This window comes from Lonchura striata, chromosome 9 (assembly GCF_050655825.1).
Source record: "Lonchura striata isolate lonStrDom1 chromosome 9, ASM5065582v1, whole genome shotgun sequence".
Classification (NCBI taxonomy): Eukaryota; Metazoa; Chordata; class Aves; order Passeriformes; family Estrildidae; genus Lonchura; species Lonchura striata.
Window position 1 is genome coordinate 21,122,213 of NC_140711.1, and position 12,558 is coordinate 21,134,770.

The 12,558-nt window shown below is 43.4% G+C and overlaps 1 protein-coding gene across 37 annotated transcripts in view; it reads right to left on the reverse strand.

The window, feature by feature from the left end:
• LPP (LIM domain containing preferred translocation partner in lipoma) overlaps nucleotides 1–12,558 on the reverse strand; it is a 352,923-nt gene that overhangs the window by 16,137 nt on the left and 324,228 nt on the right. For all 37 annotated transcript variants that reach the window (XM_085587199.1, XM_085587213.1, XM_085587195.1 and 34 more), the window contains 2 exons: nucleotides 3,492–3,670; nucleotides 364–484 (listed from right to left, as the gene is read on the reverse strand). In XM_085587199.1, coding sequence (XP_085443325.1) covers nucleotides 364–484; nucleotides 3,492–3,670 — 300 coding nt within the window. The remainder of the gene's footprint in view (nucleotides 1–363; nucleotides 485–3,491; nucleotides 3,671–12,558) is intronic.

Genomic DNA, 12,558 nt, shown 5'->3' on the forward strand with positions numbered 1-12,558 from the left:
CTGAGTTTCCTCTACAATCTTGCTCAAATCCTAACATACATTAGCTTTCATTTTAAGAACATAAAGATGAGCTACGTTTGTGTCCAGGCAATAATTGATGAAGTTCTCCAGTATTAAGCCTTAATTGCCTGAGTCACATTCTTTTGCTCTTCTAATGAACCTGTTATAAACAAGGAACCAGATTTCCCTCTCATTTGCATGGATATAAATGAGGAAAAATTCCTTCCTTGCTGAAGTCAACGAAGTAATTTGACTGTAGAGCCAGTGTTACAATAGGGTTTGCCTGCCATGTGGGCAACATGAGGTGGTGATGAAGTTAAGCCGACCCTTGCTTTCTGTCCCTGCCGTGCCTGGAATACCAACCTCGCACCGGTAGCACTGCACATGGAAGTCACGATCCAGGGCAACAATGCGCACGGTCTCCTCTTGTCCTGGGGCTGGCATGATCGGCTCCTTACACACAGAACACCTGGGGGCAAATTTCCTGAGGGAGCAAGAGACAGGCACAGTCATCCTCAAACTTGGAGCAAAAGTTTTTGTTAACTACACCAGCCAGCCAGAATGTGTGAGTTTGTGCCAACACACACACATGTATGTGCACACACAGCACAGGCTGGAGCTCTGCACAGCTCCTTCCTTGGAAAAAAACAGGCAGTAGCACTTTAGTCTTACAAGGCAATTTCAGGCATGTAGAATATTAAAGAACGTTTATTAGGAAAGGACTTACAGAACTTCTGTCAGGCAGCAAAGCATTTTGCCTGCCCTAATTAACAACTAAAGTGCCTTTTGAATGACCCTCGACAGTGGCACCTAAGCACTGCCACAAGCCTCAGCTTCTAAGAAAATCTATGCAAATCCCAAGGTTAGGAAGATCACCAGGATCTGCTTCAAGACCATCTCTTGAAAACAAAAATCAAACTATTAAAATTTGGAGATTAGAACAAATAGTTTAAAAGTCTGAAAAGAAATGGTAAAAAGAATTGCCTTGCACCAACACTATTTTGTTGAGGTTTATGTCATCTAGTTTAAACTTTCAAGCCACCTTACCCACTTATGCACATAGAAGCACATTTCTGGCTGTGCTCACTCTCAGACAGGAAGCATCAGGGCAATTCTAATGCCCTGACTGCATTTTGAAGTGCTTCATCTCCTAGGTAAACGCAGCTCAGTTACCCAACAGGGTGTTGTCCAGACTTACAAGGCAAAAGGTCTAGGTGCAGAGACCCCAATGTTCTCTCTTCCAGTCGGCCTGACTTCCAATTTTATAGTGACAATATCTCACTGGATGAAGAGGCTGACCTGCATCAGGGTCATCTCAGGGACCAAGAGAAGCACAGTCCTTTCTTCTTCCCTCCTATTGCTTACCGTATGCCCTTCTGGACAATTCACCCTTGTTCTGTATTCCCTCTAGTTTTGCTCCCCTCAGGTCCCACAAGAAGTGGCCACCTCTGCTCCTAGGCTTGGGAACATTTGGCCTGTGGTGAATCATTCTCTATTTTAGTTCAAAATCTACTGGTACCAGTTTCCTGGCTGTAAATTCTGCCTGCAAGAAGGAACTTACACCCACAGAATCTGCTGCCATGTAATAAGAGCCAGGGTCAGGAGCTGTGGAGTGACAGGGGGCAAAGCTTATGGCAAACATCAGAACACAAGGAGATCAAAGGCCCTTCTCTTCTAAAATGCCTAGTAAGGATTGACTCTGCCACCCAGCCTGTCACAGGAACCACCTCAGAATTAACTATCTTAGAAAAGAAAAAAAAAAATCTATCTGTACTAGGAATAAAGAAAAATATTAATTTCACTGGCACCAGATGAAAGATGCCTGTGTAGCTGTGATCTAATGAAAGAATGAATTAAACAGTGGCTATAACGAGTGCTCTGAAAAATAACTTAAATGGATCATGATATGACCAGAGCTATGATGGCAATTAATTACGTGCTGCTTCATGCAGGCCCTTCCTTGTGCCATTTAGCTCAAACGTGGTACTTAAAAAATACTTCAACATTTCTTTATTCAGGCTAATGTGAGTAATTCATTATGAGACAAATATTATCTCTCAGGATCTTGACATAATTCCTGCAGATTTCAGGGGATGGAGATCTCTTACTGTGGGGCCTGAGCTCAGGGGGTAGCTGAGTAACAGTGTGAGCATCAGCTACAGTTTTGTTATCTAGAAGATGTAGATGTAGAACACTCAACCTCCAGATCAGGAGGACATGTCATCCCTAATCAATTAAAACTGGGCTGGTCAAAGTACTGCAAAATATGTGGCTGGCCAAAGACATTCTGAGTGTCACACTGGGTCCTGTGCTATTCCCACCACCTTCCCCTCAATCCTTCACTCAACAATTTTTATGTCCTTCCTTGCATTGACAGCCTCCCACTTGCCACTCTCAGAGCCCCGAGGTCCATAGGCAGTCACTGCCAAAAAGCTTCAGTGTGGGACAGCTCTCCTGAAAGCGGCTCTGGGAAGGGGCACTCTCCAAATTGTTGAGGGGGTGTGAGGGAAAACCTTCAGGTGACTGAGTGGTGCATAAAACTCCTGTTGGGCCTGTGCTCAGGATCACATTTTACCTTACACACAACTGGTGGCACAGAAAGGCAAAGCAGCACAGCAGCTGCCAATTAACCCAGCCTAGCTGAGCTACAGGGAACATCCTGCTGTTGGATTCTAACATGCCAGTTAATTGTGGCTGCTTCCCTTTCTGTCAAATCAGTCAGCTTCTTTGAGCTTTCAGACCCACACACTGATGTCATGAGGCTCTAATTAAGTCTACCTGCTTAGAAATTAAGAGGTAAATGGTTGAGATATAAACTCACATTTGTCAGTATTGATTTCATCTTTTAATTGAGGGGTGTAATGTATCTGTCTTTTCCATACAGGGCAAACATTTGTGCTCTGATTATATCTACCTGTCTTCCCTAGATTAGTTGTGATGATGGGGGTGGTAGTGTGTCAGTGACAGAAATTACTTGCAGCTATACCTTTCAACTTACTTTAAATAGCAGTTTCATTATAAATTATTACCAGGGCTGTATTTTTAGTAGCTTTAAAAAGCTAATTAGCCACTAGAAACAAAAGGAGCCGTGAACAGCCTGTGGCCACTGAGATCCCTCTAGCAGGTAAGCAAACACCTGCAGAGTGCAGGAGGACAGGACCTTTCTTAATTGCTCAGTGGAAGAGGCAGGGAGGTGGTGATGTGAAAGTGCAGGTAGAGTCAATGAAGAGAAAGAGGAAGGCAGAGCACTTGAAGCAGAGGGACACAGAGGTTATCCCTCAATTCAGCTCTAAGCAAAACAGAGATCAAACAGAATCATCCCCTAACCAATTAACCTTGTATGGCATTGCATGCCTGCTTGGAGCAAAGCTCTCCCTACTATTTAAGAGCCTTGGGAGGAAGCGGCATAAGGTTCAGAGCTTCCTGAAAGCTCAGTTTAGGGGCAAAAGACAAAAACAACAAGCAAAGCACTGACAGCAGCTTAGGCTTACTTATGGAAATCCTCAATGCAGTGGATGTTGCCACCAGCATCCACAGTGAAGGGGATCCCATCCAGGCTGCGATGGCACATCACACAGGTGAAGCAGTGGGGATGGTAGGCTTTCCCAGTGGCTCGGAGGATCTTTTCCATGATGGGCTCTTCACAGACACTGCACTTCTCCAGTGTATTCTGCAAAGAAAACATACACAACAGATATGAGCACCATCTCAGCAGGACACTTACAAAGGTCAGCTGGATTGGAGGCTGCTGCTGGTCTGCTTGGAAGCTTTAGGTACCTTCTTTTCATTTCTTCTAGATAAAGTGCAGTACAGTCAACAGTTATCAAGGAGTACGATAACAGCACAGGGAGCACAGGGCCTGGGTCAAGCCTTTAGAACAGTGTGAGAACACAAACCAGAGCCTTCTCTCAGCAGCTCTGACAAGTGATCAGAGATGGCTCATCAGGTGGGTTATCTGAGACACAGCAGCTTCTGTAGCCAGGAGCACATGAAGGAGTTGTGCAGCCAACACTCCTGGGCTTTTGCCTCTGCACTGCCCAGTCAGAGCGAGCTTTTGCAGCAGAGTTCATTAGAGACAAGTACCACAGAGGGCAGCGCTAAACTGAAATGCAAACTCCTGGGGCTACACAGACACCCCCTAATTACTTTGCCAATTCAGATCCCATAAAAGTATCTTTCTCTGCCTTGTACGAAGATCTTGATCTTACTCTCTCATCACAGAGAATCCTGCTAAGTCTGGGCAGAGAACAAAGCAGTGGCTCCAAGGAAAGCATCTGCAAGGACAGGAGCTTAGGATGACTTAAATGCTTCATTTATCTCTGGCCCACGATGTTTGAGATAATGACTGTGAAATGCCAGCTCTGAGGCCATGATCCTTGCTGCACAGGTTTTCAATACTAGCCTGCTCCTAAAGTGCTGGAGCCAAAAAAATTCCCACTTTTCAAGTGGAGTCCATTGAATGATTAATCTCATTTCAACCCTCACTTACCCTTGCAGTTAATTATAGAAACACCACGATAATTTCGTTTCAGATGGTTGTCTGTGAGCCACACCAGCCCTTCTTACACCAACTGGATAACTCACCATTTCAAAGTAAGCACTTTAAAAGACACATGCCATGAATGGATGGTGCAAACCACAAAGATGCAAACAATAAATCTGATTTGGGTAAATTCACTGGACTTGTGAAAAGCAAACTTCACCTACTATTCTTGCTTGATGGACCTGAAGTTATCAAATAATGTTATCAAGCAATGTTTGCATCTTGGGTGAGGTAGAAAAATCTATCATTACACTATTGATTATTATTTAGATAGACAGAAATAAGAGGGTGGGAAAATAAAGGAAAGAATCTAACAGGTCAGAAATATAGAAAGCTGCTGAAAGGCAGATCTTGTTGACAAACACAGGAAAGCTAAAGTTCTGCTTCCTCATGCAACAAAATTCTGAGAGAAAGTGGTGCTTTGACTGACTGCATTGTTATTGCTTCTTTGAGCCAGTTTCTCCGGGGCAAGATCCACTCCTTACATGTGCAACCAAAATGTATTGTAAGGACATGAATCACCCAGGAACTCAGAAGGTTCTACACTCTCATATTTGCTCTCAGACATTATCTCTGGGCTGCATGTCACTGGTAAGGTACAAACATAGAAATACACAAGTTCCTATCAGAGGATCAGAAGGATTGTCTTTGGAAAGGTCGATATGAAAAGTCCCAAATTTCAACCCGTCTGAGAACTGCCTCATGTATTTGGAAGGAGAGCATAGCCAGACTAGCATTGAGTACAGGCTGGATTTTGCTTTATACCTTGTAATAATGGGCAGGAAAGAATGACTGCTGGCCTTTCTGTCTGGTTGCTGTCACCATCATCATCATTATAACGGTGGCTGGTATGCCAGAAAAAGCAAGGTCAATAATTTTCTCCATGGAGAAATAACCTGGCAGATTTACCATTTTGCTTTGCATAAGCAGATCACATCATCTCAGTCTGCATCCATGCGGTTCTCTGCGTTTTTCTGCCAGAAAGGGAAGGCAGGATACCTGCGGATACTGATGGAAGATTGTGCCATTCGTGAAGCATTTGCCATGAAACCTTCTGAACACACACAAGTATGGAGCATTTGCCTCACCAAGTCACTGCTTGCCTCATTTCCAACAGCTGCCAGCAACAGAGGCCAAAGTATGAGAACAGGGTAAGCAAAACAAAAATTCCTTGGGATTTGCTTCCAGTCTCCACTGATTACTGGTTTAGGCACTTCCTGAGTCAGAGCTTGGCTTCCCCATACTTTGCCTCAAGTGGATGCTTCTCCCATAAACCTTCCTGACTGATTTTTGAATTCTGATAAATACTGATCCCCCACAACATGACCAGGAATTCTGTGGCTTATTTCCACTGGGGACTGATCTGTTCAGCATTTCCCCTGGACTGCTACTGCAGCCCACCCAGGACTGTGACCAGAGCAGGCACCAGTAATCCACGCTGCAGAGGGACCCACCACCAAACAGCGTGGCCTGGCACTGCTGTCACCACGGGTCTGATGTAGCTCCTGCTGACGCATTTCGGGCACACACAGTTTAAGCCCACAAAGGATCAGTACAACCATTCTGTCTGACATTCCGTGTTAATGCTGATTTTGATGCAAACCTTGCGCTGACCAGGACAGCAGGGAATCACTCTGCTGGATCATACCTTCTGAAAACACTCATCTTCTGTTCCCAAATCTCAGCTCAGTCACAGTTTGACATTCTCACAGCTCAGTAAGACAAGCATTATAAATTAACCAACTCCTGATTAAGCTTTCTATACAACCTGAAAATCAGATCTGAGAAATTTATTCTTTTCATCCTTCCAAGTCTGTACCAGTAAGGAAAAACAAAGTCATTAGTTTCAGACTCCAGTTCACTCCCTGTCTGGGAGTGTATTTGCTTAAGCCTCTCTCCTTGCTAGAACCCTGGCTGGCTCATACCCTCCCCTTCAAAGTGCTACCAGATGATGCCCAAGGGAAAGCTTCCTTGATTCACACCCATTTGACATCAGGTTGCTGTAAGACAGGATTTGGCCTGTGAAGCTACCAGGGTTTTCTTTGATTCTCTAATCAGGTTATCCCACATGCCTAAGTGCTGCCCCAGCAGCTAACAACCTGCACAAAGGTATTTCTGCACATTATGGGAACACCATCCTTGTAGGATTGTAAGTTTGGCTTCTTGATTCTGCCCTCTTTCACAATTAGTCTAACTCTCCTAGCACCTCCTGGAGCTTTCAGACCTCCAAAAGCCAAACAGGAGAAAAAAAATTGCCTAACAGGTCTATTTTTTTTCTTTTCTCTCCAGCTGTTGTTGCAAGCCTGCTCTATTATCAACAGGTAGAGCTGAATGCATCTGATGAGCTACACTGAGATTTAAGGCAAGGCACAAAGAAGAAATATGACAAACAGCTAGGAAATATCAGACCTAGGGGTTGTGGTCACATTCGTGTCATAAGAATATAGACCACAAATCTAGTGTGGGCTGAGGGTAAAGTTTACCATTCTTTTCCCATATTTTTGGCCAAGAGGCAGGGAGTGCCCTTGTGTCTCCAAATCCAACTAATTTTTTTGGGTTTGAAAAGCACAGGGAAGGAGCCATCCATTTCCAAATGGAAGGCTGGCACAATGTTTAAGGCTGACTCTGGGTCCATGTCTCTTGAGGGCAGAACATCCACAGCAAAGAACAGAATCTCACAAGGGTAAAATAATGTACCCTAAATACCAAAAAGAAAAATAACCCCAAGCAAAGATACACTAAAACACAAACAACTATAATGACCAGGACACCAGAATCATCTTGCAAGTTAAAATTAAGAGACTTAAACACGTATAGTACACTCAGTGCAAAGTGGGAACAAGCTGCTTGGAAGCAAGGCTCTAGCAAGTAGTGATTGGAGTTGACCTCCCTAGAGCAATATTTGTCCCTTCAGAAACCACAGAAAGCCAAAGGGAGTTGCTCTGCAGATTTTAGGTTTAAATATGGGACACAAAGTAAAAACACTGACTGCTGGGAAAGACTTCTATGTATCAAGAGCCACAGAAGGCTGGAGCTGAGGAGTGTTTCAGTCTCCTCCTGAAAACTTCACATCCCAGATGGCAAGGTGGCAGAGGCTTTGGGGACAAGAGGTGCAGTGACAACCCATGGGCTGCAGCTCATCCCACTGCCCTAATACTGCAGATTATAACCCCTCCTAACCAAACCTGGGGCACAGCAGTAACTCACAATATCAGGCCAGCACAAGGACTCTCCCCCAATGACCCAGCAATGAGTGCAGAAGAAAAGCCACAGATTAGTCATTGCTTCTTCTGCATTGGCAATTCATCCCAAGCTCTAATGAACATAAATAATGTCTCCTGCACTCTGAGCAGCAGACTGAGGAGAGCTCACGCACAGGGACATGAGCATGGTATTGCTTATTTTGCTGGGAGAGGGGAGGGAAGTTGCTGGAATAAATTACATTGGCAACTCATGCACAGGGACACAAATTCACTTTCTGTAAGCACTGCAGAAGAAACACATTTTTTGAAGTGACTGAGCAGGGAAGATGGTTTTAAGCTGCACGAATGAAATGTGACTGCTGTGCTAAAAACAGGCACATGGTCAAATACTATAGTTGGACTGTAACTTAGTAAAGTGTGGTAAGTGACTTGCTTTAAATCTTGTGACTCCGTCCTTCATTTCCTCAGACAGTGAGGAGAGCAGAGCAGCAGACATTTTCCCCTTTGTGGGATATTTTTTGAGGCTTTAAAATGTTTCCATACTTAAGCGAAGACAGAACACTTTAATCTCAAGAAGCCTGGTGAATTTATAAACCTCAAATTAGATCAGGTCAATTGAAAAACTGCACTTCAAAATAATTACAAATGGTTTCATTTAGGGTTTGGGTCTGAAAATATATAGTTGTATTATAAATTAAATATAAAGCAGACAGTGGTGGAGGGGTTAAGTGTCAAGATGTAATTTCAACACTTTCAAACACTTGTTTGGCATTATTTCTAGAAAAGGAAAACCTAGGCTCCCCAACTGCTATCTCCACAGATGGGTTAAATCTTGGCAAACATAACATTTAAGTCACTAATAGCCAGCATGAAATTCCTTCCTGCATGTCTGAGGAGACAACTTGGGCGCACGTTAATCCTTCTCACTTCACCTGACCAGCTGGACTCATTATTAGCAGAGGCTGGCACTCCCTTCTTGCTGCTCTGAGGGCACTTCCAAAAGGGAGAGCACTGCAGAAGCACCTTGGCTGGTGTCTGACCTTCAGACCATGCTGCCATAGCTGCTTCAGTGTATTGGGGCAAAAGATGTGACTGACCTTGACAGCCTAATTCAGACACAGTGGTGAGCAGTGAGGCTGCTCTTTAGATGGTATAGCTTGGTTTGCTGGGAGATGGCAAGGAAGATACAAGAATGAATGACATGGGTAACCCTGCAATGTTACCAGCATGCTGGGAATGGGGCTGAGCTGTGCTTACAGGTTCCCCTTGCACAGTGCAGGCTCAGGCCCTGGAGGTTATTGTATTCAGTGCCTTTCAAATCATTCTTCCATTCATCTCAGTTTTCAGTGGCTTTCCCAGCACAGTAGCAATACCACGGCTGGCATGCTTCTCTTCTGCTGGAATTTGCTTCTCTTGTCAGGAAAACTGAATTCAGCTTTGTAGTTTGGACTCAGAGCAGCTGGAGGTGAATCTGGCAGAAAGTCCTCTCAGCATACAGGATGGAGGAGTCCCTTCCCCTTGCCCTATAGCTATTAGAGAAAGGCCAGATGTATTATGCTTATGCTAGTAGCTTATGCTTATGCCAGTAGCAAAGATAACAATGGCATGCAACTGTGTCCACAAATGTGCAATAGCAGAAAAGCCATGATGAAAATGGAACAGCGCTTGAGAACTGCTTCTCAAATGATAAGCAGATGTCAAAATATGCTCTACAGTGAGAGGAGGAAGCAGCTCCATTTTTCTTATCAAGTGTAGGCTGAGGGATGGCTTTGCCATTGTCTGAGCCCACCAAAGGCTGGAGAGGAAACTTGGAGAAGGCTGCTGGGCCTGGGAGGCAGACAAGATGGCCATACTACCTGCAGAAAGAATTATATTTTTAATGCTGAACATAATTAATGTTTAGAGCAGCAGAGGCAGGGACTGGGTGACTACTCTGATGCTCAGTGCCAGTTTAGATAAGACCTGCACCTCCTTCTAGCACCACCAAGCTGAGAGTGATGAAGCAATCTCAGGGTTAAACAATCTGCTCTGCATTATGCTCAATGTCTGACCACAGCCACATTGACTCCTTCCAGCTAAAAATCCACAAGAAGCCCTGTGTTGGAAATTACTTAACTAATTTCTGGCACTCAAAGCTACTCATCTTCTGTACATTCCTTGCTCTGACAACAGAGATCTTTGTCTCTTTAAAACAGCAGAGCCTATGATGGTAAGAAATGAGTGAATTGTCCTCTGAACTGGCAGGCTGGAAGATAAAATTACTGGACTTCTGGCTTTTAAACCAAGTAGCTGCCATAGGCAAAGCATTCCCATGTTCTGTGCCTCAGTTGGCCTGTAAATAAAATGGCTGTAGAATTTACGTATCCCAGTGAGAAACTGGATATTGTTAGATTTGATAAATACTTGTGAAGTAATCTGTGTGCCTAAATGGTTACTTGATAGAAACAAGATATTATTAACAGAAAATAATAAATTCCTTTTATCTGCAATGACTTGCACACATCTCAAAGATCAACATTGTGTGGTGCACCACCAGAGAACAGCACCTGAGCTGTTATATTGAATACTCCATTGTGGCTACAGCCATTTGCAAAAATAAAGTAGTTTAATAGTGGGGAAATGCTTCTAACTTACAGTTAACTTTAAAATAGCACAGATAATAAAAAAAGTCTATGCATAGGAAATTTTTTCAGAAAAAATAATGGTAGTTGCATGGAATACTACAGTAAGCCAAATAATTGAAAGCACCCTTAGTAATCGCTATGTAAAAGAACATTGTTAAATATCTTAGTAATCAGCTCCAGTCCCTTCAATAATTTGACATGTGCATGTTGGTGAGCAGAGATCACTCTTGCTGTTAGCATTGCCATCACACCACACACCAGGTATGAACTACATGAAATCAGTCATGGTCACTCCACACTGGGACTGCAACTGGCCCAGAAAACATCCAACCAGGAAGCTGGGACAGGCTTTTGGAGCACTGGAGAGAAAAACATCTGGAAAGCACAGCAGCACCAGCAGAGAACAGGAGATGAGCCTGCCTTGGCAGGGAGGAATGATCTGATAAGACAGTTTCCATCTCTGATTCCTTCAGTCCAAGGAGATCCTAAGTGCACGACCAGATCTTCACTCCAAGATGTTGCATAATACAATGCCTGGCGCAAGAAGCTGATTTTTGAAGATTTCTAACTTGAAGGAAATCCCTCAAAATCCTTCTCAGAATGTCAGAGGTAAACAGTTTGTTCAAGGCTCCTGCAGCTGAGGCGAACTGCCACAGAGCTACTGCAGAAATCCCTGGGCTGTGTCAGAACAGCAGCCATACCTCAGCAGATCAGCATTGCTTCACACACGGGGGTCCCTACCTAGGGCAAAACCAGCCCATGGCTTTGCTCAATGCAGAAAGATGTGTTTGAGGATTTGTTAGAACTCTTTTTCCACTGAAGTGAACCTTAGTATGATAAAACTATGATATTCTATTAGCTTTGCTCCTGAGGGACAGGGGGAATACATGGCAGGTTTCGATAGCCTGTGCTTTTATCTATTATAAACACCCACACATCAGGTGAGAGCACCTACAGACCATACATAACTCAGGGATCTGTTGAACAAAGTGCTGTGGGGGATAAAGCAAAGCTGTTCTTTATTCCCAAGCACTCCCAGCCTTTGTGCTGTTGATGTAGCTCTGCCTGCCTTACGTGCTCTCACCACCAAGTTCCTCAAAGCATGATGTGCCTGACCTTGCATGCCGCCCTGGGAGTTTTGCCTAAATAAAGGTTCTGTCCTGTTGTGATTACTTTCTGCACAGGCAGCAGAATTACATGCAGCTGGGAGATGTGGCAAACATCGAGCAGATACACTCTCCTCCTTGTTTAGATACAATTGTGGACAACACACAGATTTCAAGCTTAATTAGCAATACCAAGGAAGCTGTTAGAGAGGCATTTCAAAATGCTTGCAGTTTAAGCTGATTAGAACTTTGTGAAAACAAAACAGAATTGTGTAGCAAATTGTTAGACTAAAATTCAAGTCAAACTAAACCACATCAAAGGAAACAGAGAAGTGACTATCAGCAAGAAGTGGGCTTTTCTCCTTTTCTTTTGGTGAGGAATTTAATTTCATAGCCTTTAATAAACCAAATGTTCCAATCCAAGCTTGCCGCTCTGGCAAGAAGCTTAACCAAAATAACATTGGAACTCGGAGCTGACGGACCAAAGAGACTATAAATTGGTCAAATCTGGGCACAATACAAGAAAAAAAATATCAAAAATTCCATTCAATTTTCCTATTTTAGAATTTTGATGTAACTGACCATTGACATGGAAATGTTATCTTGACCTTAACTGCTAAAGTGACTTGCAGAGGAAAAAATGACTGAGACTCTGACATCTCAGTGGTTATTTATAGTTCCCCTCACTCTCCTCTTTCTCAGTATTTTTACATTTGAAATGAGTTCTTGCCTGCCATGCCTTTCCTGAAGGATTGTTTGAGCAATGCAAGAATTTGACATAAAAACCATAAAGAAAATGGAACTTCATTGATTAAAATGGAAACCAAATTTTAGTAGGAAACTCTCGTCAGTAAATTAGCATCCAGCAAAGCTGGGCTTGCTTTGGTAACAGATTGAACACTACAAGCCTTTTAACTACAACCTGTTTAAAGCTGGCTTTTTCTGCTTCCTGTGCTCTCCAAGAGAGATTTCCTGGAGAGACAAAAAAAAAAAAAAAAAAAAAAAAGAAAAGGGACAGGGCTACTGCTCAAGAGTCTGGGTTCTTCTAGAGTTTGTAAGGATTGTAAAGAAAAAAAGAATCC